This window comes from Cannabis sativa, chromosome 8, assembly GCF_029168945.1.
Source record: "Cannabis sativa cultivar Pink pepper isolate KNU-18-1 chromosome 8, ASM2916894v1, whole genome shotgun sequence".
NCBI lineage: Eukaryota > Viridiplantae > Streptophyta > Magnoliopsida > Rosales > Cannabaceae > Cannabis > Cannabis sativa.
In genome coordinates this window covers 1,643,483-1,668,822 of record NC_083608.1, presented here as the reverse complement: position 1 = coordinate 1,668,822, position 25,340 = coordinate 1,643,483, and the positions used below count along the sequence as shown (strand labels likewise).

Below are 25,340 nucleotides of genomic sequence, written 5' to 3'. Positions count from 1 at the left end.
TAGAATTCGTATCGAGATGCCTCACTTGTCAGCAGATCAAGGCTGAACATCAGAGACCAGCAGGGTTGTTGCAGCCTCTAACCCTACCAGAATGGAAATGGGAGGATATCACGATGGATTTTGTGGTCGGGTTACCTAGGACCACGGGTTTGCATGATTCCATCTGGGTAGTGGTGGACCGATTTACGAAATCTGCTCATTTTCTGCCGGTTAGAACAACATTTACAGTGGATCAGTTGGCAGAGTTATATGTCAGGGAGATAGTGAGACTTCACGGGGTACCGAAGTCTATAGTTTCGGACAGGGATCCGAAATTCACCTCCAAATTTTGGCAAAGTTTGCAACGGGCAATGGGTACGAAGCTGAAATTCAGTACAGCATTTCATCCTCAAACAGATGGTCAGTCCGAAAGGACAATTCAGATATTGGAGGATATGTTGAGAGCCTGTGTTATGGACTTTGAAGGCTCATGGAGTAAGTATCTACCGTTGATAGAATTCTCTTACAACAACAGTTATCAGAGTACGATAGGGATGGCTCCCTATGAACTGTTGTACGGTAGGAAATGTAGATCCCCTATCCACTGGGATGAGACAGGGGAGAGGAAATACCTAGGTCACCGAGTCGGCGGCGGACCAATGAGGCGATAGAGAAGATAAAAGCTAGAATGCTTGCCTCACAGAGCAGACAGAAGAGTTACGCAGATCCGAAACGCAGGGATGTTGAGTTCCAAGTAGGGGAACATGTATTTTTACGGGTATCTCCGATGAAGGGGATTAAACGTTTCGGGAAAAGAGGCAAGTTATGCCCTAGATTTACTGGACCTTTCGAGATTCTCGAGAAGATAGGTCAAGTGGCATATCGGTTAGCATTGCCTCCAGCCTTATCAGCAGTGCACAACGTATTCCATGTCTCAATGTTGAGAAAATACGTTTCAGACCCCTCTCATATACTCAGTTATGAGAGTCTTCAGCTTCAACCAGACATGTCATATGAGGAACAACCAGTGCAAATCCTGGATAGAAAGGATAAAGTCCTTCGGAATAAGACCATAGCATTGGTCAAGGTTCTCTGGAGAAACAGCAAGGTGGAGGAAGCCACCTGCCGGTGTCCGGTATTTTGGAACTCGGCGTTTGGCTCAGTAGAAATCACAACTTAGTATGTTAGTAGTTTGGGGACGGGTTTTAGACATTGGGAATGTCGGGAATGGCCGGGAATTTGGAATTTCCCAAAAATACCCCCTTTAGTATGGTTTATGTGATTTTATGGTGGAGGGGCAAAATGGTCTTTTTGCTCCAATGACTTTTTGTCTTTAGTGACTTTTTATTTGAAAAATTAAATGTTTATTTCATGGTTTATTTGGCTGAAATGAATAGTGCTTAGTTAGTTTAATTCTTTTTCATATTCTCAAAATACTAAGTTTAGAAAAAAGAAAGAAAATTTCAAGCAAAACACTCTCTTTTCTCCCTCTCTTTTTCGGGTGAACTTGGGGTGCTTGGAGCTGGATTTTTGTGGTTATTCAAGCTTGATTTGCAAAACTCTAGTGAATTCTTGATTGTGGTAGGTGTCTTCTAGCTTTCTCCTCTTTTTTTTTAGGAAAAGTTTGATATATTGTTGATGCATGCATGCTTTTGTGGCTGTGATTATGGCTGTGTTTGGTTGTTATTTTCTGAGGTTCAAAGCATGTTTTATTGATGTTAATTGAGTTGTTTGAAGCATGATTAGTTAGGTTGTTCAAGCTTTGAGTTTTCTATGTAAAATGTGGTTTTTGGAAGGAAAACATTGTGAATCTATTCTGTGATGTTGCTGTTGTTTCTATTAGTTTTCAGAGGTGATATTATGCTTATTTGAGTAGAATTAACTAGGTTTGGATGCATGTTAGGTGGATTTGCTCAAGCTTGAGTTTGGAACTCAAAGCTTGAGCTCCAATGGTGATTTTTGTGTATGTGCTTTCTGGGTGGTTTTGAGGCTTTAGATTTGTTCTTTGGGGTGTTTAGAACAGGTCTGGAAAGTTTGGTACCAATTGGGGTTGAATTGGTCGAGTTATGAGAATTTTAGTTGGCTGCCTGCGAGGAACCGGAATTCCGGTTGTGCATCCGGAATTCCGGATGAGGGTTCAGTAATTCCCAGAACCGGAATTCCGGTTGGGCAACCGGTCTGCCGGTTGGGGAATTTTTCTGAACCCTAGTTTTCCTCGTTTTTAGGTTTTTAGGGGTATTGCCATGCTTTTTATCGATAGGGAAACTTTTAGTTTCAAGTTTTAGTCCCCGGGAAGTGATTTAGCGTGTCACTTATAGCGTTGTGATTTTTATGGTTTAGGAGCCAGTAATCCGCCGCTCAGCTTCAGTTCCAGTCAGGTTGACCGGCACACCTGAAATCGGAATCCAGGTAAGATTAGTATAACAGTATGCATATGTAGATTACATGTTTAGCGTGCATGTAGGAAGCCTGCTAGATTACATTAGTTATGTATTTAGGCTTCGAACCATCCAACCCTGTCACGTCGGTACAGGCTGGAGTATGACCAGCAGCCGGAGTATGACCGGTTCGACCGATCAGGCTGACACTTGGTTGGTGGTTCAAAGGCTTTATTGACCTATCCCGTCGGTACAGGCTGGAGTATGACCAGCAGCCGGAGTATGACCGGTTCGACCGATCAGGAGGATACTTGTCAATAGTACCGTCCCCTGAACGTTCAAAACTCAGTACCATGTTGGACATGGCAGTAGTAGCTCAGTACCATGTTGGACATGGCAGTAGCGGGACTCAGTATCGTGTTGGACACGACAGTTAGTTATGTATGATATTATTATGCTTTTCTTACTGAGTCTGTCGACTCACAGTTTATGTTCATGTGTAGGTAAAGGCAAGGTCATTTGCCGATGGACCGTGAGCGAGCTTATGAGATTGTACATGTCGGGGCGGTTAGGCCTGGAGCGTACGATCCTCGGGACAGCAAGGCTGAGATTTTTGTAACTGTCGTTAGACGACTTTTATTTTGATGTAATAGTTAAACAGTTAAACTTTTTGTAAATATTTTTATAATCGGGATCCCGAGTCTTTTGTAATATGTTTTACAAGTTTAATCAAAAAAGCAAAATTTTAATTAATCACGTTTTTCCATAAACCTCGTTGATTAGCAACGAGCTGCACGGTACGTTTAAAAATCACGTAATACGCCTAAGGTAGTTAGGGTGTTACACCTTCTACATGCACCGAGTGATATAAAACAGTACTTGAACTGCTCATCCTCTAAGTACAAGTCAGTAATGGTACCTGGATTCTTCTGTTCCAGCATGTACAAGTACCCAGGAAGCTTAATGTATGAAAACTCAGGCGTACCCCTAGCATACGTAAGTCCCATCTCCCTGCACCTCCACGCCTTCACATAACTCATATTGATACCATAGTTGTCAAACATGTCCCTCTGTATGTCTTTAGCCTTGTACTTAGTTCCATCTCTGGTGTACTTCCCCTTAATAAGGTGGCCAACTACCCATGGTGCTGCTTGACGGTGATCAGAACGTCTCGCATTCAATTTACATGTGTGTTCAGTGTGAAATACAGTGACCTCAAAGTTGTCAGAATGCATCTTCTTCCTCCCCCTCAATCTCCATTTACAATCTGGAGCCTTGCATGTAACGTACAACACATCAGGGGATGACTTCTTCACCATCCACTCAAAATTGTTATTAAGTGCAAACCTACCCACTACTTGTCTCAGTTCTTCCTTGTTTTCATAAAAATTACCAAGCTCTATCACCCCTGCTTCCTTACTTTGTAAACAAGTAGTTAGCTCATGATTTTTCATTATGTCTTCCTTTGTCCACATGGGAGCTTTGAACTTGGTACAAAATTCAAAAGAGGAGAACGTTGAGAAGGTTGCATGACGAGCATGTTCTTCAGTTCTGCCTTGTCAACTACTGCTAGTTCCAGGTGTAGTGCGATTTTCACTACGAGGTTGTCGTTCTCGTTGTGTATCTTGGTTACTCGGTACACACTCTAACCTCAACGAAGGTCCCGCTACGGCTTCATCGACTGCCAAATCATGTTCATCGTCCATATTCAAATCTACAATAGGATCGTTATTGTAGAAGGTTTTATCGAACTCTTCAAACTGATGAAATCCTGTCGCTTCTTGTTCTTGCTCTACATTGGTCGGAACCTCTAAATTGGTCGGAACCTCCTCATTCACACCAATCCCAACATCTGTTTCGGGAACGCAAGACCCTACCACACTCCGAGGGAGAGGATTAGTAGGCGGCGTAGGCTCTGAATTCCCAACTTTTCTCACCTTGGTCACGAATAATGGCATAAACTCTGTATTTGACATTGTTGCCCTCATCTCTAAGAACGTTCTCAGTTGGCGTTCTCTCTTAATAACCTCTGGCGAAACCATTTGTCCCTTCATGTACAAGGAACAAATCTCCAACTTTAAATCATACGCTACAGGATGAACTTCCAACTCTTCATATAAAATTTGTCGCAGTTCTTGTAGGGTTGTCTCAGTTGTAACTGCCAACGTCGAGCTGGTATCTGCTTTGTAAATCCAATTATAATTCTCACATAACCAAACACCATCGTACGATACAACAAGGAACACTTTCTCTCCTGCAATTGCAAACCAAACAAACAAGGTGAGTAAAGGAAAAAACACCCAAAAAAAAAATCGACATCCCATCGATATCAATCGACATAATGTCGATAACAACAACAGCAGAAAATATGACACTAATTGTCGACATTTTGTCGACATAATATCGACATAACGTCGACAACCACACCAAGCATGCTCGTCATCGATATAACATCGACACACCATCGACATTATATCGACATATTCTCCCAAAGGAATTTGCATGACAGACGCGTGTACAATGGTAATAAATCCATTCCTATGTCGACAAACAATCGACATAGTATCGACATTCAATCGACAAACACACAGTGCATGCGTTTCATGTTTTACGGTTACACATTTAATGTTAATAAATTTTACCTACGTTCCCAACAACCCTTCCCAACCATGTCAGACACGTGTACTATCGATATGCTATTGACATGACGTCGACATTGTATCGACAAATAAGTTTGTCGTGTCACTAAATTGGCATGTTGTCGACATCATATCGATATAGTATCGATATTTGGTCGACAAATACACCTTTTCATGAGTTTCACCTGTTCAGTTACACATTTAATGGCCATTAAATTTTCCTACATTCCCAACATGTATAATGCTCTATAAAAGCAAATCCCTTTCCTATTCATAAGTGCTCTTGTCTTCTACTTCTCTCTTACTCTTAAAAATTTCTCTTATTCTTAAGTTCTAAATATGGCGCCAAGAAAGAACAAGGGCAAATTCCCTATCTTAACTTCTGAAGAGCTGAAGCAGGAGGATGATGGCATCATTACTCCTGAAATGCAGAAAGTTTTTGACGCCCAAAGAGCTTTCGAAAGAGAACAATGTGGGAACGAGTTCAGGTTCATGAAACTTGAAAGAGAATTTTGCAAAACTGGTGTATGGCCGGCTCCACCACCAGGGTTCCCCGAAGGATGCCGTCGTTGCAAACTAGGCATCTTTAACGGTAAACCGGTGAAGCCTGGAACATTATGCAAGTATTGCAAGGCTCACCCACAAGCCAAAGAATTTAAAAAAAAAATTGTTATGTTTATGGCTTGTGGTGAGTTTTATTTAATGTTTGTTTATGTTACGTTTTTATTTTATTTTATTTTATGTTATTTTAATGTTATGTTATGTTTTATTTATGGCTTTTTTCATTTGCATCGATATAATGTCGACATGGTGTCGACAAAATATCGACAATTTCTAAAAAAAGATAAATGCTTTTTGTCGACATGCTATCGACAAACTGTCGACAAAATGTCAACAAATTGTAAATAATATGTTGGTTGCTTAATGTCGATAACATGTCGACATAACGTCGATAATGGTCATCACTGACCTTTCCCCGTGTAATCATCGACAAACCATCGATAAGTTATCGATATATCATCGATAACAACTGGAAAACCCAGATTTCGACTGAAAACCAGATCTGCCAGATCTCAACAATTTCAGACCAAAAAACAGCAGTTCCAACAAATAACACACATATAACAATTTTAAACTACATAAAGTCAAACAAAATGCTTAAAACACAACTTACCCATTATAATGGTGTAAGATTCTTGAGTGATATTGGGTTGTGCTTGGGTTTTCCACCAACACCCACCGAGAAACAACCATTCAAGAGGGAAGAGAGAGAGGGACGAGAGAGTGGGACGGACAGAGAGAAATTTTTTGAGAAATTTTTCAGTTTTTTCTAGAGAGAGAGTGGTGCACGAGAGAGAGGGAAGAGAGAGAGAAAGACCAATTTCAGTTTTTACCAATTTTATTTTTTTTTAAAAAAAAAAAAGGTAAAATGGAAAGTTCATGTAATCAATGGACTAAATTTGTACAAATTAAGGGAGAGTATAAATTTTGATACGGGGTATATTATTAAGGGCAAAAAGTGAAATTTCCCATATTAAATTACACCAATTACAAAAGCAAAAAAATTCATGCCACATATTTTGCTTTTGTTATTGTGATTCTTCACTAAATAATCTGGCCGTGAGTTTCCTCGAAAGCAACCGATGTTTCTTTACACATTTAGATTTTATACAAATAATAAAAGATTGGGTAGTTCTACAATAGACACCCCAAAATTGAATACATCAATGCACCCCTTAAATTCTTAATAAGTATTGGATGTAATATTAAGTGTACACATTATTTAGTGGGGTGTTGCACAGAGAATATAATTCTCAAATCTCACCCACGTTCCACTCTTCTATTTAAAAAAAAAAAAAAATCTCACTCCCTTAACCACTAAATCTCTATTTTGTCGTTACCTAACCCACTTTTCTCTCCTACACTTTCTATTTCACTTACTCACTGCATATCAAGTTTTAAATCTCAGCAACATTATTATTGAATTATGCATCAACAAATTATCTTTCATTAGGTGAACTCCCAATCTTCTTATTTAATTGTTTAAGTGATTTCCTTTTCCATTATTGTTTGGCAGTACAATATTGATTAAAAATTATCTGTTTTTAATGAATATTGAATGCAGCTATTTTTGGTGGAGTAGCATTAGGCGTTGTTGATAAATATTATCTCTCAAAGTTTAACACATTTGGGATATTTATTGTATCAGGTTAGAATTACTATGTTATCCTCTGTATTCACAATGTTATCCTCTGTATTATAAAAAAAAATTGAAAACTTCTTTACAAGCCCATCGTATATACCTTCTTGAAGGTCATAAAATTCTTTCTGGAAAACATAAAAGATAGAATAATTTAAAATATTATGTATGAAAATGTTATTGCACATCTTCTTCACGATTCTTTTAGTTTCACATTTTATCGGGAGAGTTCCTATTAGGTTGCAGTGGCAGTGATGGAGATGGCGATGCTTAAAACACTTCGGAATGATTAACTATTTTTATGATAGTTATTAAATCAGAACATGTGAGAATTAATATAGTGATAGCATACTTCGTGGTAGTGTTGCTGTGCACTAGTTTATTTGGCATGTGATAGCTTTTACGATTTGCAAGGATGCAGCTGGGTATCTTTTTATTTATTTAATTATTGTTGGGTTGGGATTTTAATTATGAAAATGGGTGGACTTTTGTTTTGGAATCTTATTGTGTTATATATGGAAGACCCATGTTATCAATTAAAATATTGGGATTACCCATTAGATCTTTGCTTACTTTTTGTTTCTACATGCTAGACTAATTTTCTGGAATACTTTTCTAATGGCTCAATTAGTGCGTTGATTATCTTAGTTTGCCTAATAAAGTGCTAAGTCATTTAATCAATTTTGTATTTGAGATTAACCAACATCAGTTATTGGGTTTGGGATTTTTGTTTTTTTTTTTTTGTAAGAAACTCAAATTTTTTGATAAAATAAATGAGCTAAGGATTAAATTATCAAGAATTAGATAGTAACTGGAAAGTAATACCAATTACATGATATCCATAATTAAACTTGATATTTTTGTGGGTGAAGCTTAGTTTCTTTGCGGAATTGTCAGACCAAAATACTAGATTGGCATCCATTGACTAAGTCATTACCGAGAATTTATTGCTTGTATATGCAGACCTCTGAATTTTTGGTTTACAAAATCATTTCTAAAGAGTCTTTGAAGCCAAAATTTAAGGCCTAGAATCTGAATAAGCTTATAATTATTTGTAATGCTGAAAATGCAAGGCATTGAACTTTTAAAATGCATGAATGCATTGATAACTTTACTTTTCCAATTCATTGTCACTTATCTACGGATTTCAGTGATAATTTTACATTGGTAGCAGTGATTGCATATATCAGTTTTAGTTTGACTGCTGCTGAGATGAATTGTGCACTAAAAAGTTAAAATTTTGTGAGTATGTTTCAGTGTAAATCATAAAATGAAGGGTTGTTTTATTGAATAAGAGAAAATATGTAGTATTTGTGTCCTGTAAAGAAAGGGAATCCAGAGATCACTGTAGTCTAAATTATATGTAAATTCTTATGGTTTCATGGTAATAATACCAATCCTTTGAGTTGGAAGCTTCATTATAATGACTAAATAAATACTATAAAGTGTCAAGTTCAGACATGTTACATTACCTATTTTATTTTTTATGAAACATTTTTGTTGATTTTTTTAGATGGAGAAATATCTAATACAACACTTGGATGAAGAATTGAGGCGTTTACAAAGTGTGACCCAGCAGATGGAAGAGTGTATTCATTCAAAGAATCACAAGGTTGATAGATTGCTGGAAGTAATTTTGAGGGCAGAGGAGGGTAGAAAAAATTCAACGAATCAAATTTTGTCTAGTTTAGCAACAACAATTGATAAAATAAATAGTTTTGAAGGTCAATGTTCAAAGGGGCATATGCAAACCGGTTTGGCGGAGAGTAACATGGAAAAAGATGCTAAACAATTTCAGATGAAGCAATCTAATGTTGGTGAAGTGAAAACTAATGTAATGACTTCAATTGAATGTGTAGATGGTAAACCAGTAAATAGTAGTGAGAGTGAGGTGAAGTTTGTCTCTGATTTGAAAAGGAGTGGTAATGTGATTGAACGTGAAAGTTAAAGTGGAAAGCGTTGTAGGACTGTGCCAAGCCGTATACCCTCTTTTACCCAATTTGGGCGAACATTGAAGGATTTAGGACACATTAAGGTTAACTATTGAGAACATATAATATCTAATTGCTCTACTTTGTTCATTATTATGTTGTGTATTTAGAATTTCAGTTTTTTGTTGAATTTCATAATTTTGTGTTTGCTCTTTGTTAGGGGATTGATGGTGTTGAAATAAGAGGATATCAAAAGTCATTATCAGCTTGTAAATTATCAGTTAGACAAAGTTCATGTGTTAAGGTATTGAATCATTCTTTCTTAATATATTTACAGTGAAATTTTTTTGTTCTTTTTCCCAATTAGATTATAAATATTGAAATTGTTAAATATATATCTTTTCATGCACAGGGTGTGTCTGAGATATGTCCTGTTGGTCAGGATACTAGTAGTGGGTTAAATGTTTTGGAACTTTGTAATTTGAAGGAGAAGAAGGACGTTGGACCTTTTAAAGTTAATGTTTCACTAGTTAATGTCGAGATGGATAAGATAATCTCGTATTTGTTTGAGAAGAGCTTAAAATCAAGGTATATATTGCCTGTACTATGTTTTTTCTTTTTATAATAAAAAAAAAAACATTAGTTATTTTGCTATTTAAAAGTGTGTGAAGAAGTGAGATGTCAAATATGTTAATTCTAGTGTTGATATTTTATTTAGATAATGATGTTTTTTATTATTTTAATGTAGTGACATTGTAGTTGACACTGAATTTCATCAGTTGGAGCGTCATATATTTCAAACACTTGCTCCTTCTCAGAACATTAATGGAGAGGTTGGTGAATGAGTATGTATATTATTTTAAGTATATTTAATTTATTTTGTTAACACAACGTTTGGTTTATTTTGATATACAACATTTAGATAATAAACATTGTATCGGAGATGTGTACACATAAAAGGAGAAGAGATTCTATGAGTAAGACTGGTTCAAACTGGTACCTAACTACTTGGATGACGGTAACAAGTTCGGTCATGCATATATTTTTTTTTAATTGAATATGATACATCTGTTATATTTATATTTTAATTTATGTTTGAGATACAGAGTAAGTTTACTTATTCCAAGAAAAGCCAACGAAATGGTGGAACAAGTAATCCAATGAGATCATTCTTTTTAGGAGATTTGGCTTTGTGCGAGAAGGTATATTAATATAAAATTTATAATTATATCATAATACAAGGATTGTAGTTTTATTTATGTACTTGTTGTTTACATTTTTTTTTTTTTTCAGATATTTGTTCCTGTTCATGTAAGGTCCGAGGATCATTGGATCTTGTTGATAGTAAAGATGAAGGGGATAATAGAAATATGGGACTCACTTCATGGTGGAAAGTCTGTTGGGAATGAAATTTTGAAGGAAGCGGTTAGATAAATTACCATTATTCATAATAATATATCTATGTGCACTTTTATGGTTATTTGATATTGGGTGGTGTCTCTTTTGCTTAGATAAAAAATTTGGATTGCTTTTTATCTGAAGAAATAAAAAAGTTGCATGGGGGAAATAAGTGGTCATTTACAGAATTTGAAGTTATTATGATGGATGTACCTCAACAGCCTAACACTTTTGACTGTGGGATCTATGTTATCAACTTCATGGAGGAACGAGATACACAGTTTCTTGTCCCCCCTAATGTATGTATCTTTTAGTGGTCTTATTTGAAGAAATTATTTTTTGTTAATAGTTTATTATAAATTTGGCTAACTAAATATTTTACCTTTTAGTATGACAGTGATAATGAGCGTATGCGTGTTGCTTGGAAAATATTTTCTTCAAGCTTCAACAAAGTTAGGGAGTCTCAAATCAAGTACACATAGACGAAGAATTTAAAGTTGCATCTCTAACTTTTTCCTGGATAGTAGTGTTTTTTTATTATCTTTTATGAACAAGAATAGTTGTAATTTTTCTTTTTTGAATGAACAAGGAAAAATTATTGATTTGAATGAGTACACTTATTTGTTTGAAAGAGGTATTACTTTTCAAGTCATTATAACATTTCTATCTATAAATTTATTCTATTTCAAGTTTTGTTTGCTGCTTTTAAATTTATTCCATTCCACAGTTTTGTTTTGTGATATACTCCTTTTTCATGTTACGAAAATTCTAGACAACAAAAGAATCGTATATAAATATATACACTCCTATTTTTTGGCATTATTTTTAACCTTACTAATTGAAATTATTATTCAAATGAGGACTCATCATTAGTGATTATAATTTCAACTTAATTTGTACCGTAAATGTTTTTCATTAATAGAAACCACATATATAAACTATATATTTTGCAACTTTTGATTAAGTGGGATTTTAAATTTCTAGGCATGATGATATATGATTATAAAGGACGGTGTAACTTATCAATTATTTCATCCAAAGTCCTTTGCCTAGTCCTTTTGTTCTGTTTTAGTCGGAGTAACCTCCTCTAGGCTCAAGATAATAAAAATAGGGAGTAGTCTTAAGCAAGCAAAACTAAAGTGTATGGAGGATATAGTCTTATAATATGTGTAATGATAATAATCCTAAAATTAACATAAGAGTTGGATTAGATTGCATATCCACATTTAATATCAAGAAAATGAAATCATGTTGCTGCAGAAACATGAAAGTTTACACAGGCTTCTATTTGTATCTTATTTTGAGACTTTCTTTTATTAAAAAACTCATTTAATTAACCAGCAAAAGGCTCACAACAGAGCAAAACAAAATAAAGTCTTAAATGACAACAAGAGGTGCCAACTCCTCAAAGCAAAAATAGCAAAAACCAGAAAGGTTACTAACCCACTGGCAAAAACAACTATTATTTGGTTCATGATAATTAAAAATGTGAAAAGGAAACCACTTATTAAAAAACATAATGATAGCACCAAACAAAAATCAAAACAGGAACAATCTATAAGCATTAGTCCATCTTCTTATTTTCTTCTCCACTTTGATGTACCACTTTATTGAATATCATGAGTTCCATAAGGTGCTCCCCACCAATTTCTTATTGTCTCTGTATCATCTTTTTCCTTTCTTTCTTCCGCTACATATGCTGCATCAAATTTGTGCTGGTCTACATCAGTTGTTTGAGGTGTTTCTTTTTTTCTTTGATTAGCATCTTCCCAACACTTTATATTTTCATCAAACACAAATTCCTCCTCTGAAACCCCATTATGTTCATTATCTTCCCAAATATTGCAGTCTTCATATGCACCTTCACCATTGGATATGTCCAAATCCGAATTATTTATATTCTCTTCTCTATTTTCGTTACAGGTTGTTTTGTTGTGGCCATACATTCCACATTTGCTGCATTTTCTTTTCCTCACTTGCCTCGAGGTACCAGCCACTTTTCCGGTCCCTTTATTTTTGCTAACTCGGGGGTTGTTCAAATCGTATTCCATGTTCTTGTCACATTGACTTGGCTCTTCGTATCCATCTTCTTCTAATGAATTTTTTTGTAGCCTATACATTAATTGCTCAAGTTCCTTCTTTGCCAAATTCAAAAGATTGTCACTCGTACAAGCAAGGAAAGAAATTTGGTAAAGCTGGGTTGAAATATTACCAAAACGAATTTTGTCTTTACGACATGTGAAGCTGCATCGAGTAGAACTTTCGTCTGGTATTTCTTGTACCTCTCGTGCATGTATTGTCCATTGTGTAATCACCAAAGACTTTGGAATTGAAGTCACTTTGAATTTTTTCATGACACAGAATATATGTCGGCATGGGATGCCATAGGTCGGGAAATATTGACATTCACAACCTATTGAACCAGTTGACAAGTCTAGATATACTGTTCTATGCAGCGTGTCAAAAAGAGGTGTTTTTGTCAATCGAACGACCACCATATCATCTTCTTTTGTTGAAGAATCTACCATGTACCTTGCTTCTTTTTCTATTTGAGCACGAACTCGGAAAAACATATTTCTTGTGTACAATTTTGCTGCCTCCTCCTCGATATGTGCCATGTTTGTCTGCTGAAGCAACGGCATAGTATTCATCGTGTCATAGTCATCCTTGGCGTCTCGAGTTCTTAGCAATGACATTCCCACATCAATAGCACGAACAAATTCATACATTTTCATCTTCTCATTCACTCTCTTTTTAAGTAGAGCATGCATGCCCTCACACCTTTGTGTTGTTGTCATTCCAGCAAAGAAATTACCTCTCAGGTATGCCTCTGCCCATTGCTCTTTTCTATCGGTCATCCACTTTGCCCACTCGTTTTTTTGGAGCCCATATTCTTCAATTAAATCTATCCATAAAGTTTCAAACTCATCAACAGAGTAATAGTTAAAGAATAATTTATTGAGCTTCCTTAAAAACTCTGGATCCTTCACAGCTATCGCGGCCTTCTTGTGGATGTGCCAATAACATAATCTATGAACAACTTCAGGCATGGTTACATTGATTGCAAGTCTTATTGCTGGATCACCATCTGTGACGACCGTCTTTGGTGTAACCCCTCCCATGCAGTCTATAAATGTTTTTGTTGCCCATGTATACGTATCTGAGGACTCGTCAGATAGCAAAGCGAACCCAAAAATCGTTGACCTGAAATGATTATTGACCCCTAACCAAACCAGAAGTGGCTTCCCATAGGCGTTTGTCTTGTACGTGGAATCAAAGGCAACTGAATGGCCAAACAAATGGTAGTCTTCTCGAGATTTTGAGTCAGCCCACATCACATTCAATAGGCGGTTATTGCCATCATAGCTAAATCTACAAAAACAATCTACATCATGATCTGCCTTATGTTGGAAATAGCCGATAGCCCTTGCTGCATCAGCATTTTTTAAGTGCACTGATTCATTCTTTGCAACTCGATTATACAAATCTTTAGGTAGGAAAGACAGTTTCCCATAACCCCCAACTAATTCTGCCATATAAGAGTAAATTTGGCATGTTTTTATCCCTGCACTCTTCATACAAGTGGCATCCATTAACATCCCATCTGGTATAATTCGGTTCGAGCGAATGAATTGTCGATGCCCGGCAATGACCAAGGGGTGGGAGTGTGTTGGACGAAATTCCTTGCAATACCATTTCCCGTTGCTTTCTCAGGGAAACTCTAAATAGCAACTTGCAACCTACCCTAGTAATAGCCCTCGGCTCTCTTTTGCGGTTCAATTTTTTAATCCATTTCAATTCACGATGTCCTTCCTTAGAGCACACCCACTGGCGATATTTTATAGCACCCCCAAATTGTCTTTTAACTTTTCCTTTCCTTAGACTGAAACCGATCATGTTTGAGTATTGGTGGATAAAGAACTCTGCGTCTTCAAATGTCAAGAACTGTTTTCCTACCAAGTCCTCCCGAACAAGTTCAATTGGGTCCTTGAAGATTTCTAACTTTTCAGCAGCTATAATCCACTTGTCCTCAGTTTGTTCTGCAAAGTAATTATTACTAACTTGTTCTTCATTGAAATCACCCATTGTTTTTTTGCAAGAATCTGAATTATGATTCAAATCCTCTACTTCTATCATTATATATCATAGAAGGAATTTGTTCTGCAAAGTACCTGTGCACATCATGATAGTATTAATAGATCGTCAGCACTGCATGAAAAGGAATAGATATTTAAGAAATTATAATAGTGATTCAGGGCATATATACAAAAATAATTTAAGACTTCAGAGTATAATTAAGGAATAGATATTAAGCTACATGATTAAAAAGAGACCTGATACTTCAAGAAAGTTATTCGTTTATATAATTATTGAATTCACTATTCGGAAAAAGAAGACACGAGGGAACTCAACAAAAAGTTAAGGAATGTTTGGTATCAAATTAAGGTACATTTTCCCATATAGAAAGGGGCTTACAAATTGATGTTCCAAATTTTGATAATGTCGTGGATGAGGAAATTGAATAAATGCTTAAAGTAAGATTATTATCTCTTTCCTGATGTCATTATATTTTCCATACAAATACAACTAAAAACTGAACAGTGCCAGCTCATCTCACTACAAGTACAAACAATCTTGTGGTGTATTGACACTGCCTTTATTGTGAGATGTCGTGCAAGTTTCATTGCAGGCAACATCATCATTTCTGGGATTAGAAACCACATTAGGTGTTGATACACATGTACATTAGCTATTGTTGTCTCTAATAAATTAGATACTATCTGCAATATGTACTCGATGCACCAAATAGAACCTAGAATTCATCAATATAATACCAATTATTGAATTCTAGATATTAAGGATGCAATGAGTTATAAAAAACTTATCAACCAACTATAATTGTAGCAAATTCAAACTAAAGTTCCAGGTGTATGTCTATCATTTTCACTGTAAGGCAAGAAGTTAATGTATAAAATCAAATTAATTACAGTAATCAAAAATTGAATTTTATTTCCAAATTTTAACCACTAGAGACAATTATGGTCTAGTCACATGAATATTTTGACAAATATTACTAAAACTGGTCCACATTATTTTAAGCAAATATCATTTCAACACAGAGCAAAATCCAAAGACCCCACATAGTTTTCTAATTTCTATTAATTTTCAATGATCACATCTACAAAAATTCATAACACAGAGAGAAAGATGGAGAAGAATATTATATAATCTACAAAATTATAATCCTTCACACCATGTCACGTGGATACTTGACAATTTTCAAAGTATCTTTTCTAGCGGGAACAAATATGATAGGTCCTTGTTACAAATTCCCTATAATAATTTGATTTCATTTCTCTATTCTATTTAGGTTAAATAAAATTGTAATTGTACTTGTATTACATTTTGCATTTTGGTTTTCTATGAAGTATTTCAACAAACACTTACAAGGCATTTCAATTTAAGAATATTTTTATACATAAAATACAAGTAATGATCCTAACAAATAGACACACACACACACGTATATATACAATGTTGAGAAGAACATAGAAGGAAGGAGAAACCATAAAATCTATACAATAACATAAGAAGAAAAACAATACAAATTTAAAGATAGAAATAGAAGATTACGTACAGGAAAATGGGATTGACTCAATTTTCATTAATATGGTGGAGACGTAGTGTCGATCTTTATGGTAAAGGCGATGACGATGATGTAGTTTCGATGGTTGTAGCAGAGGGGATTCCGGTGACTCTTGCAGAGGTGTTGTACTACTATAGAGTGTAGACTTTGAGAAAGAAGGAAAAGAGTTGTGTTGGAAGGGCAGTTTAGGAAAGTTCATTAAAAAAGAAGGTAGAAATTAACTAAAAAACTTTTGAGGGTAATTTTGGTTAATTAACCAAAAAAAAAGGTAATTATCAACTTCCCCCTTATTTAAGACCTCTTGTAAATTATTAAAAAATTAAAAAAAAAATTAACACACTGAAACAGGGTTCAAACAGTCTGTTATACCCGTGACACTTTCATTTTATACACCTGTGAAATAGACTATTTGAAAAAAAAAAAAAATTAATGGATCACTTGGATTTTTATATGCTTGGTAGACTCTTCTATCTTTTTCGGCATTTAAAAAAAAAGTCCATTTTTTTCATTATCATATACATCGTCAAACATTATAATTACTCTAAATTATACTCATTTTCAATTAATGTTGCTTCTATAGGAAAGCAATATGAAAATATATATTTTTTAAAAGAAAAGAAACAAGTAAAAAACCTTAAAAGAATCCGTAAAATATATATAAAAAAAATTGTAACAATATAAATATATATCTATATATATGATTATAAGTAAATTGTTTAAATTTTCCTTCAAAAATTGAGTATTGCACTAGCTACTCATTTAATATAGATTCGTTTACCAAAATAAAAATGCCTGCCCTTTATTTAGTTTCTTTGTACGATGATAATATTTTACTTTTTTAAAAAAAATATATTGTTTTATTATTCTTAACTTTGTTCGAATACATTTAATTAATTTTCATTTAGTACTTTAAAGCTAGTCGAATTTTATTCAAAGACGACAATATAATAGCCAAAGAAACAACAACTCTTTCCATTATCTGATGCCCCTATAATTAGAAGAACTCTTCATCAATTAAAATTGAATAAAAATTTTGGCTTTAATAACAAATAAATAAATAGCAATAATTCAAAAACAATAGAACATGTTCACATATTTCACCATTTGTGTAAGCAGCTCTCATAAGTTGTATCACATATATACCACAATCATAATCTACACATTGCTTCTTATGAAATGGCATTAGCATAATACTAAACTTCTCAAACTATTCTCAAACTTCAAACACCTACCAATATGCATGCTAAAAGCATTAGCAAATGCTAAAACCATGTTCACCACCTCCAAATTCAACGAATCCTTCTCCCAATCAATGTAGTAACATTCAGTGATAGATAGTCTTCTCTCTGGTGTGGCCTCGTAGACTAGGAGTGTTCGAAAGAACATTGATACCACGTACAATTCCCTTGTCTCAATTGATTTTAATTTCTGGTATTTTATTTCTAGTTCTACTGTGTTTCTGCAAAATTATGTTCTGCGGTGACAGAATTGTATTCTGCTGCTGCCGACTGTTAAAGTTGAATTATTACTATTATTCTGTAATAATTATTGGCATTTGCAAAAAACTCAATTTTTTACTATTAAATGGTTGTTATTAAGTTAGAAATTAAATAAAAATAAAAAATAATTAACTTATAACCTAATACTCACCTAATAATTTTTTGTAATTATATATAAACATATAATTTTATTATTAAAATTTTAGTATACCTGTAACTTTAATTTTAAATTATTACACGTAATTATTTAATTTTTTTTATTTAAATATTTAAAACGTAAAAAGTGAAATAAGTTCAATGTATTTTTCAAAAAAAATGGCTAAATTCCTCCATCCTTTTTTTTTTTTTCAATAAGTAGTCATCTACTCAAAAAAACCAAACCAAAGTCAAAAAATAAAGTCCAGCTCTCCTACAAAACGAAGTAACCTCAAACTATAATAGAAAAACTCCTCCTTTCTTTGACTTGTTTTGGACATAATTACAGGACCCTTTCACTTGAAGACCTTTCGCTGGTAATCCCTTATGCCTATCAATCACAGAATGGATTAATACTAGAATGAGATTATTAGGGATATTTATTCACTTGGTAGGGAGGAAGAGCAACCAATTTCGATATGCAACTCCTTCATTTACAAGTGTGTGGAGAGACGGAGAGACAGGAGTAGTACAGGTTTGGGTGAGGTCATTTGTATAGCTTATGGGTTATAGAGAAGAAAACTGATGGTATAGTATTACCCATAATTTTTATTATTAATAATTTTTAAAACATTAATATAATAAGATATTACAAAACAATATTATAAACATTAATTACATTAATCTATTTATGGTAATTAGTTTAATAATTAATTATTTATATTATTTAATGATTAAAATGTATGGTTTCATGTAATAAGTTTGCAAAAAGTATAAGTTTTTAAAATAATTTTTATAGAGGAAGCTGCATCCAATCAAATTGTATGTTTGTGTTTCCCTTGTTCATTCTAGTTGTTTGTGAATATGGGATCTGTGTATAAATTATGCACCATTGGGTCCAATAGTCGATTCTTATAGTGATTAAGTGGCTGCTTTGGCATCAAAATTAAGCATAGGAGAACCTAAGAGTTCAAATGGTCACGTGTATGGTTTGCTTCCCCAAGGTTTGAAGTTCAAGTCTCTCATGAGTACCTACATAACAACTGCTATAGTCCCGGTCCCAGGGGAAGCATTATTTATTTATAATTATTTTTTGTAGATGATTTGTGCTGATTGTAAAACATCTGGGGTTGTTTTGGTAGTAGTTAAGAAAATCACAGGGGAGTAAACTATTATATTCTTTCATATGATTGACAAATGCTGCTAATATGATATTGAAGTGATGAAATAGTCATTTTGTTTCTAAATTTGTTTCAGAGTTACAACACAAATGCATTGTTGTTATGCAGATGATGGGGGCAGAGTAGCAGTTCATTGGCAATTTTGATATCAACTCCTATGCTTAGCCTCATAGTCACACAATAAAAGAAACTTCTATCAACACAAAAGCAATTCTCACTGCCTACATGACATCAATAGTTATATTTTTCTACTAAAACCTTAAATTATCAAAACAAATTGAAAAAACTCTCATATGGACCGCAATTGAATGCACATATCTCTCCACAGAACATACACCAACACAACATTTACTTTAAAGCTAGTCGCATTTTATTCAAAGATGACAATATAATAGCCAAAGAAACAACAACTCTTTCCATTGTCTGGTGCCCCTGTAATTAGAACATATTTTCATCAATTAAAAATAATAATAATGTTGGCTTTAAAAACAAATAAAATAAATAATAAAAAAATAGAAATAATTCAGAAACATACGTGTACACATATTTGACCATTTGTGTAAGCAGCTCTCATAAGTTGTATCACATATATACCACAATCATAATCTACACATTGCTTCTTATGAAATGGCTTTTGCATAATAATGAACTTCTCAAACTTGAAACTCCTACCAAGATGTATGCTAAAAGCATTAGGAAACGCTAAATCCAATATCACAAGCTGCAAAACAGGTTAAGTAATAAAAAAAATGTTAAAGAAACAAACAAGCTGAATTATAACTTCTCCAATTCAATACTCACAAAATCACTGATAATTTCCAATCCTAACGCAGGAGTCACCACACGGAGGTCATCATAAACATATACACTTTCATCAATAATACTAACAATAGCGAATAACCAATGACGCATTGCTAAAAGGGGCATAAATATCTACACAATACAAATAAATATTAAATGTTAGATTGATTCACTTAAATGGTATGGAAAATATAATAAGAAAAAAAAAGTAAAATCAAAAGAGTACCTTCTCACAAACTTGAAAAACTGTGTTTTTGCAAATGTCAGTTGTATATAAGAAAATATAAAAACTGTAAGCGTTTGCAGCAGTTGTAGCACTCGCTACGAAAACCGAACGAGCGTAATATAAAATATTTGCAGAAAAATAAATAACTTGACACAAGAGATTTGTACGTGGTATCAGTGTTCTCCCGAACACTCCTAGTCCACGGGGTCACGCCCAGAGAATGAAATCAATTAATAAAGTATCAAAATTACAAAGACAATTGACTTAAACAAGTTTAGACTCCCTCTAAAGTATTGCCGCAATCCTTTGTAATCCACTTTATGAATCTGACTTTTTGAAACACCTTCAAGCCCGAACTCCCTTCGTCTTTGAAGTGTGAGTGCTTACTTCCTCCCGAAGTAAGGCTTTAACGAGTCTTCTCCCGAAGACCAAGTGCTTACTTCCTCCCGAAGTAAGGCTTTATCAAGTCTTCTCCCGAAGACCAATCTCTTGTTCAGTCAAGTAGTTCTTCACAACCTCTAGGATAGAGTAAGAACAGAAATATAACAACTAGAACCTAGGTGAACAACTAGGCTCTCACAAAACAAAGAAAGACTCTCTTCTCTCAAAAGATAAATGTAGAAAATGAATAATGGAAGAGGTAATTCGAATGGTTGCTCTCTAGGCTCTATTTATAGATCATAGAAACCAAAGAGGCAACCACAAGTTCGAATTAGCAGCTGAACAAAAACTTTCCAAAAGAAACACGATCTGCTACATCAGATTCGGATGCTGACGAAGCAGATCTGCCCAGAAACGGGAAACTTACTAAAATCGGGTCTGATCTTCTTTCAAAGCTTGAATCCTGCCAAAAACAGATTAGATATTCTGATTGTATCAAGATACAATCGAAATCAATAAGGAAAAGGCAATAAACAAAGTTTCCCTAAAAAAGACAACTTTCCAAAAGAGAATTCCTTCTCTTTTGAGAAGTTTTCAACAAAGGAAAGTTCAGCTGAAAGTGCAACTTTCCAAACAAGGAAAATGGCAACTAATATCCGAATAAAAGAGGTAAGAATTCGAAAATGAATGCATAGCAATCTTACCATAAAAAGGAAAAATTATTTTGTCACCTAACTTGCCAAAAAAGGACTTTACAATCTCCCCCTCTGGCACTTTAGATGAACAAAATAATTTTTACCATAAAGTACCTGCAGTGCAAAGTTAGCAAGAACAAAAGATACTACTCCCGCTGAGTAACACAATCGAATATCACAATAAAAACAAAGAACATGCTAACTTTAAACATTAAGTTCACAAGTACTAACAAACCACAACTCCCCCTGAAAAAAAGGGTCCAGAGTTGGGCAACAAACCAAAAAATAAATATCTCTCCCCCTTTTTGTTTATCGAAGTGCCAAAGTAAACAAAGAACAAAAAAAGGACCAAAGTTTAATTAAAAAGAAACAAACTAAAACACTTTAATCTTTGTAGAGTTTAATCAAAGTGGACAGTTGCCTGGACATGCTATGCTGGACATCAGCCATTGCTTCAAGATGAGTGTACACATTCTGAAGTTCAGACTTGACTTCCAAGAGTTCTGCAGCAGCAGAGCCTGAACTTGCACCAGCAGAAGCAGCAGCAGCACCAGCCTTTGGCCGTTTTTGAAACACACCATCAAAGTATCCAGAGGGTTGGAATGTGTAAGTGTCATGTTTTGTGTGGCAAATTAGATATTGCGTTTGATCAGTATTTGTTGTCTCTAACATCTGTTCTGTAGTTAGTTGCATCTGTTTTCACTAATATCATTTTAGTGCCATGTCAGCTTTCTGCAAGTTTGTTAGGTTGTGCCAGCTGTACTTTGCTGGTTGGTTAGTTAGTCTGGTTTATTATCTTTAGTATATAAATTCGATCAGAACCGTTGTACTAACTCTCTTCTGTTAGAATCTTCTTCTTGATTCTTGCTCTGCTAGGGCAACATATTTCTGTTTTTGTTCTTGTTTGTGCAGATTGAAGTTCGAGAGATCTTCCTGAGGTTGAAGATGAAGTTCAAATCTGCTTGATCTGAAGGGAGTTCAGATTCTTTGCTGAAGGTAGTTCAGTTGTGTGTTTCTTGTGTTTGAGATCTAAATGTGTTTAGATCTCAAAGCTTGAGGTTGTTCAAGCATTAGGTAACTTTGTATAAAAGTCAATTTAGATTACATTGTATGATTTGAAGAATCAGAACTGGTTATTGTAATTGAATTGATTGTTTAGTGAAAGTTACTGTACCCGGTTCAAGGGAACCCAAGCACTACTCGGTTGGAATGCGTTTCCAATGCAGAGGAAGCTTGTAAATTCTGTGTTCATTGTTTTTAATTTCTAGTTCATAACATAGAATTAATCTGTTAAGAATCATCAATTTGAACTTGTAGTAATTAGGACTTTCAATTGGTATCAGAGCTAACTTTTTCAAGTAAAGAAATTGCGATCTTGGATTTGTCCTATTGTCTGCACATCCTTAAGTTTCTCTGTCAATCTTTATTCTGTAATTTTCTGGAAAACTAACCCACCGCGAGTCTCATCTCGTTGTGCAACAAAGTTCTTTGCTGAGTGTGTGCAGATATACCTGAAATGGAAATGTTCAGAGAAGGAAGATCAACTTCCAGACCCCCCATGCTGGAAGGTTCTAACTATCCCTATTGGAAGACAAAGATGAGAGCTTTCTTGAAGGCTGTGGATGAACGAGTCTGGATGGCAGTTGCCGAAGGTTGGTCACCTCCTACGCATTTAATCGACGAGGAAGGGGACAAGATCAAAAAATCCAGTGAATGGACTACTGACGAAATGGAACGAGCTAATTTCAATTCCAAAGCTCTACATGCCCTCTTCAATGCTGTCTCGACTAATCAACTGAAAGTTATCTCAAACTGTGAAGTTGCCAAAGATGCTTGGGAAAAGCTGAAAATCAAGAATGAGGGAACTGATGCTGTTAAAAAGGCTCGACTTCAATCTCTAGCAAAATCCTTTGAGAATCTGTCAATGGAGGAAGATGAATCCGTCTCAGAATTTCATGCTAAGCTGTGTGACATTTCTAATGAATCCTATGCTCTTGGCAAAACTTACTCCAACAAGAAATTGGTGAGAAAGCTACTAGGTGTTCTTCCAAAAAGATTCATGTCCAAAGTAACTTCTATTGAAGAAAGCAGAGATATTGAAGCACTTGATCTAGACGAATTGATTGGGTCACTCCAAAATTATGAGTTAACTCTTGAGAGATGGGAGAAAGGGAAGAAAACCAAGAGTTCTGAGAAGGAGAAGATCGAAATGGGAGTTGCTTTCATCCATAAGGAAGAAAACTCTAAGGAAGTTGATTTGTCTGAATCTTTTACAGATTCTAATCTGGCCCTTCTGGCAAAGAATATGCTCGATTCTTAAAAAAGAACTTCAAGAAATCTAATCCTGGTAATAAGGAAAATTCTGCTGGAAGGAACTTCCCTGGTCCTAACCGACAATCCCAACAATCAGAAAAGAAAGGAAAAGGGATTCAGTGTCACGAATGCTCAGGTTTTGGTCACATACAGGTAGAATGTGCAAATACACTTAAGAAAAAGAAGGCCTTGGCTGTCACATGGAGTGATAGTGAAGAAGAAGAGGCTAGTGATGAATCGAAGGATGATAAGTCTGTAATGGCATTTATGGTCAGGGAATCTGTCCCTGAAGAAGTTAAGGGAGATGACTCCTTGTCTGATTCTGAATCAACAGTTGATGAGAAAAATAAGGCTTATGAGGAAATGTTTGCCCAATGGGGCTATATGGCTAAGAGAGTGAAGGAACTACAGGATCTGAACAAAGCTCTTGATGATAGTAAATGTGAACTAGAAGATAAGCTCAAGAAGATGACATTGGAGTTGTGTTCCAAAGACAGTGAGATATACAAATTGACTTCTGAACTTGTGAGAGCGAAGCAATCCCTTTCTCATGTTCCCTCGGGCACTGCTGCCCTGAATCAAGCTCTCCAAAATCAGAAGCCGTATGGAGACAGAACATCTATTGGATACAAACTATTATACAATCAAGGGAATGATTTGACTATTGAAGATAACTCAGCTTCATCCTCTGGTGATAAAATAAAGTTTGTGTCTGCCTCTACTACCATCAAGGATGATCAACCAGAGATAAAACCTGATGAATCTAAGCCCAACTCTGTGAAAAGAGGTCCTATGAGTGAAAAATCAAGAGTCAAACAGGTTGATCGATTTGTTCCAACGTGTCACTTCTGCAATAAAAGAGGACACATCACGCCAAGATGTTACAAACTCCGAACTTACTTGACAAACCTTATCAATAGGAAATCTGGCCACGGTAATTTCTCTTTTGCCCCTCAACAAGGAACTAAGAAGAAGAGGAAATCCAAACGTGAAAATCTGGCTCTTGTTGCTCATACCTCCCTGTCAGCTATGAAAGATAACTGCTGGTACTTTGATAGTGGATGCTCACGACACATGACAGGTTCCTGCAATGATCTTAAGAACTTTCATTCATCCAAAGAAGGTTTTGTCACCTTTGGTGATGGAAATAAAGGGGAGATTATGGGGCAGGGTGATCTAGATCTCTTAGATGTCTTCTCTCTGACAGGCGTGCTATTCGTGAAAGGACTGAAAGCAAACTTAATTAGCATCAGTCAACTATGTGATGCGAACTATGATGTGAACTTCACCAAGACACAATGCTTAGTCTCATCTGAAGGGAAAACAGTTCTCACAGGGAACAGAACGGCTGATCACTGCTATGTTCTGACCAATCAAGTGAAATGCCACAGGGTGTTCTTGGATAAACCTGATTTATGGCACTACAGACTAGGGCATCTAAACTACAGAGACTTGAAGAAGATTGTCTCCATCAAAGCTGTCCGTGGGATTCCTGAATTCAGATTGGGAAGAGATAGGGTGTGTGGTCCCTGCCAACAAGGTAAACAAATTAAGTCCTCTCATCCTCCTATAAATGCCCTACTTACTTCCAAAGTACTGGAATTAGTTCATGTTGATCTAATGGGTCCAATGCAAACTGCAAGCATTGCGGGGAAACGGTATGTGATGGTGCGTGTAGATGACTTCTCAAGATACACTTGGGTAAACTTCCTTAAAGAAAATCAGATACCTTTGGAGCCTTCTCCTCTCTTTGTCTGCAGCTGCAAAATGAAAAGGGTGTCACCATTGGCAAGATTTATCGGGTCAGAAGCGATCATGGGAAGGAATTTGAAAACGACATATTTGCTCACTTCTGTAATAAAATGGGTATTAGCCATGAGTTCTCTGCACCTAAGACTCCACAGCAGAATGGGATCGTGGAACGAAAAAATAGAACT

General features: G+C 35.3%; 3 protein-coding genes across 3 annotated transcripts; 1 reads left to right on the top strand and 2 right to left on the bottom strand.

Moving 5' to 3' along the window:
* The first annotated feature begins 5,335 nt into the window (after positions 1 to 5,335).
* LOC133030092 (uncharacterized) lies at positions 5,336 to 11,156 on the top strand. Its single transcript, XM_061102306.1, has 11 exons — positions 5,336 to 5,521; positions 8,710 to 8,826; positions 8,935 to 9,123; positions 9,348 to 9,431; positions 9,540 to 9,715; positions 9,876 to 9,960; positions 10,050 to 10,145; positions 10,234 to 10,329; positions 10,421 to 10,552; positions 10,639 to 10,824; positions 10,915 to 11,156. Exons 1-11 carry the CDS (start codon positions 5,336 to 5,338, stop codon positions 11,005 to 11,007), a joined length of 1,440 nt encoding a protein of 479 aa, XP_060958289.1. The 3' UTR covers positions 11,008 to 11,156.
* Positions 11,157 to 11,732: 576 nt separating this feature from the next.
* On the bottom strand, positions 11,733 to 16,447 carry LOC133030099 (protein FAR-RED IMPAIRED RESPONSE 1-like). Its single transcript, XM_061102316.1, has 2 exons — positions 16,164 to 16,447; positions 11,733 to 14,697 (listed from the first exon to the last, which is right to left on the bottom strand). The coding sequence occupies exon 2, from the start codon at positions 14,122 to 14,124 to the stop codon at positions 12,133 to 12,135; it is 1,992 nt and encodes a 663-aa protein (XP_060958299.1). The 5' UTR covers positions 14,125 to 14,697; positions 16,164 to 16,447; the 3' UTR covers positions 11,733 to 12,132.
* Positions 16,448 to 19,334: 2,887 nt separating this feature from the next.
* LOC115713191 (uncharacterized) lies at positions 19,335 to 20,021 on the bottom strand. The gene is made up of 3 exons (XM_061101916.1): positions 19,789 to 20,021; positions 19,523 to 19,708; positions 19,335 to 19,419 (listed from the first exon to the last, which is right to left on the bottom strand). The coding sequence occupies exons 1-3, from the start codon at positions 19,912 to 19,914 to the stop codon at positions 19,336 to 19,338; spliced, it is 396 nt and encodes a 131-aa protein (XP_060957899.1). The 5' UTR covers positions 19,915 to 20,021; the 3' UTR covers position 19,335.
* Positions 20,022 to 25,340: the final 5,319 nt, after the last annotated feature.

Coding starts and splice junctions, on each gene's coding strand:
- LOC133030092 (XM_061102306.1), top strand. CDS start 5,336: ATGGCGCCAAGAAAGAACAAGGGCAAATTCCCTATCTTAACTTCTGAA. Junction 9,432..9,539: donor GACAAAGTTCATGTGTTAAG/GTATTGAATCAT, acceptor TTTCATGCACAG/GGTGTGTCTGAGATATGTCC. Junction 10,330..10,420: donor ATTTGGCTTTGTGCGAGAAG/GTATATTAATAT, acceptor TTTTTTTTTCAG/ATATTTGTTCCTGTTCATGT.
- LOC133030099 (XM_061102316.1), bottom strand. CDS start 14,124: ATGTTAATGGATGCCACTTGTATGAAGAGTGCAGGGATAAAAACATGC.
- LOC115713191 (XM_061101916.1), bottom strand. CDS start 19,914: ATGCCCCTTTTAGCAATGCGTCATTGGTTATTCGCTATTGTTAGTATT. Junction 19,709..19,788: donor TGGAAATTATCAGTGATTTT/GTGAGTATTGAA, acceptor CCTGTTTTGCAG/CTTGTGATATTGGATTTAGC. Junction 19,420..19,522: donor ATGGTCAAATATGTGTACAC/GTATGTTTCTGA, acceptor TTCTAATTACAG/GGGCACCAGACAATGGAAAG.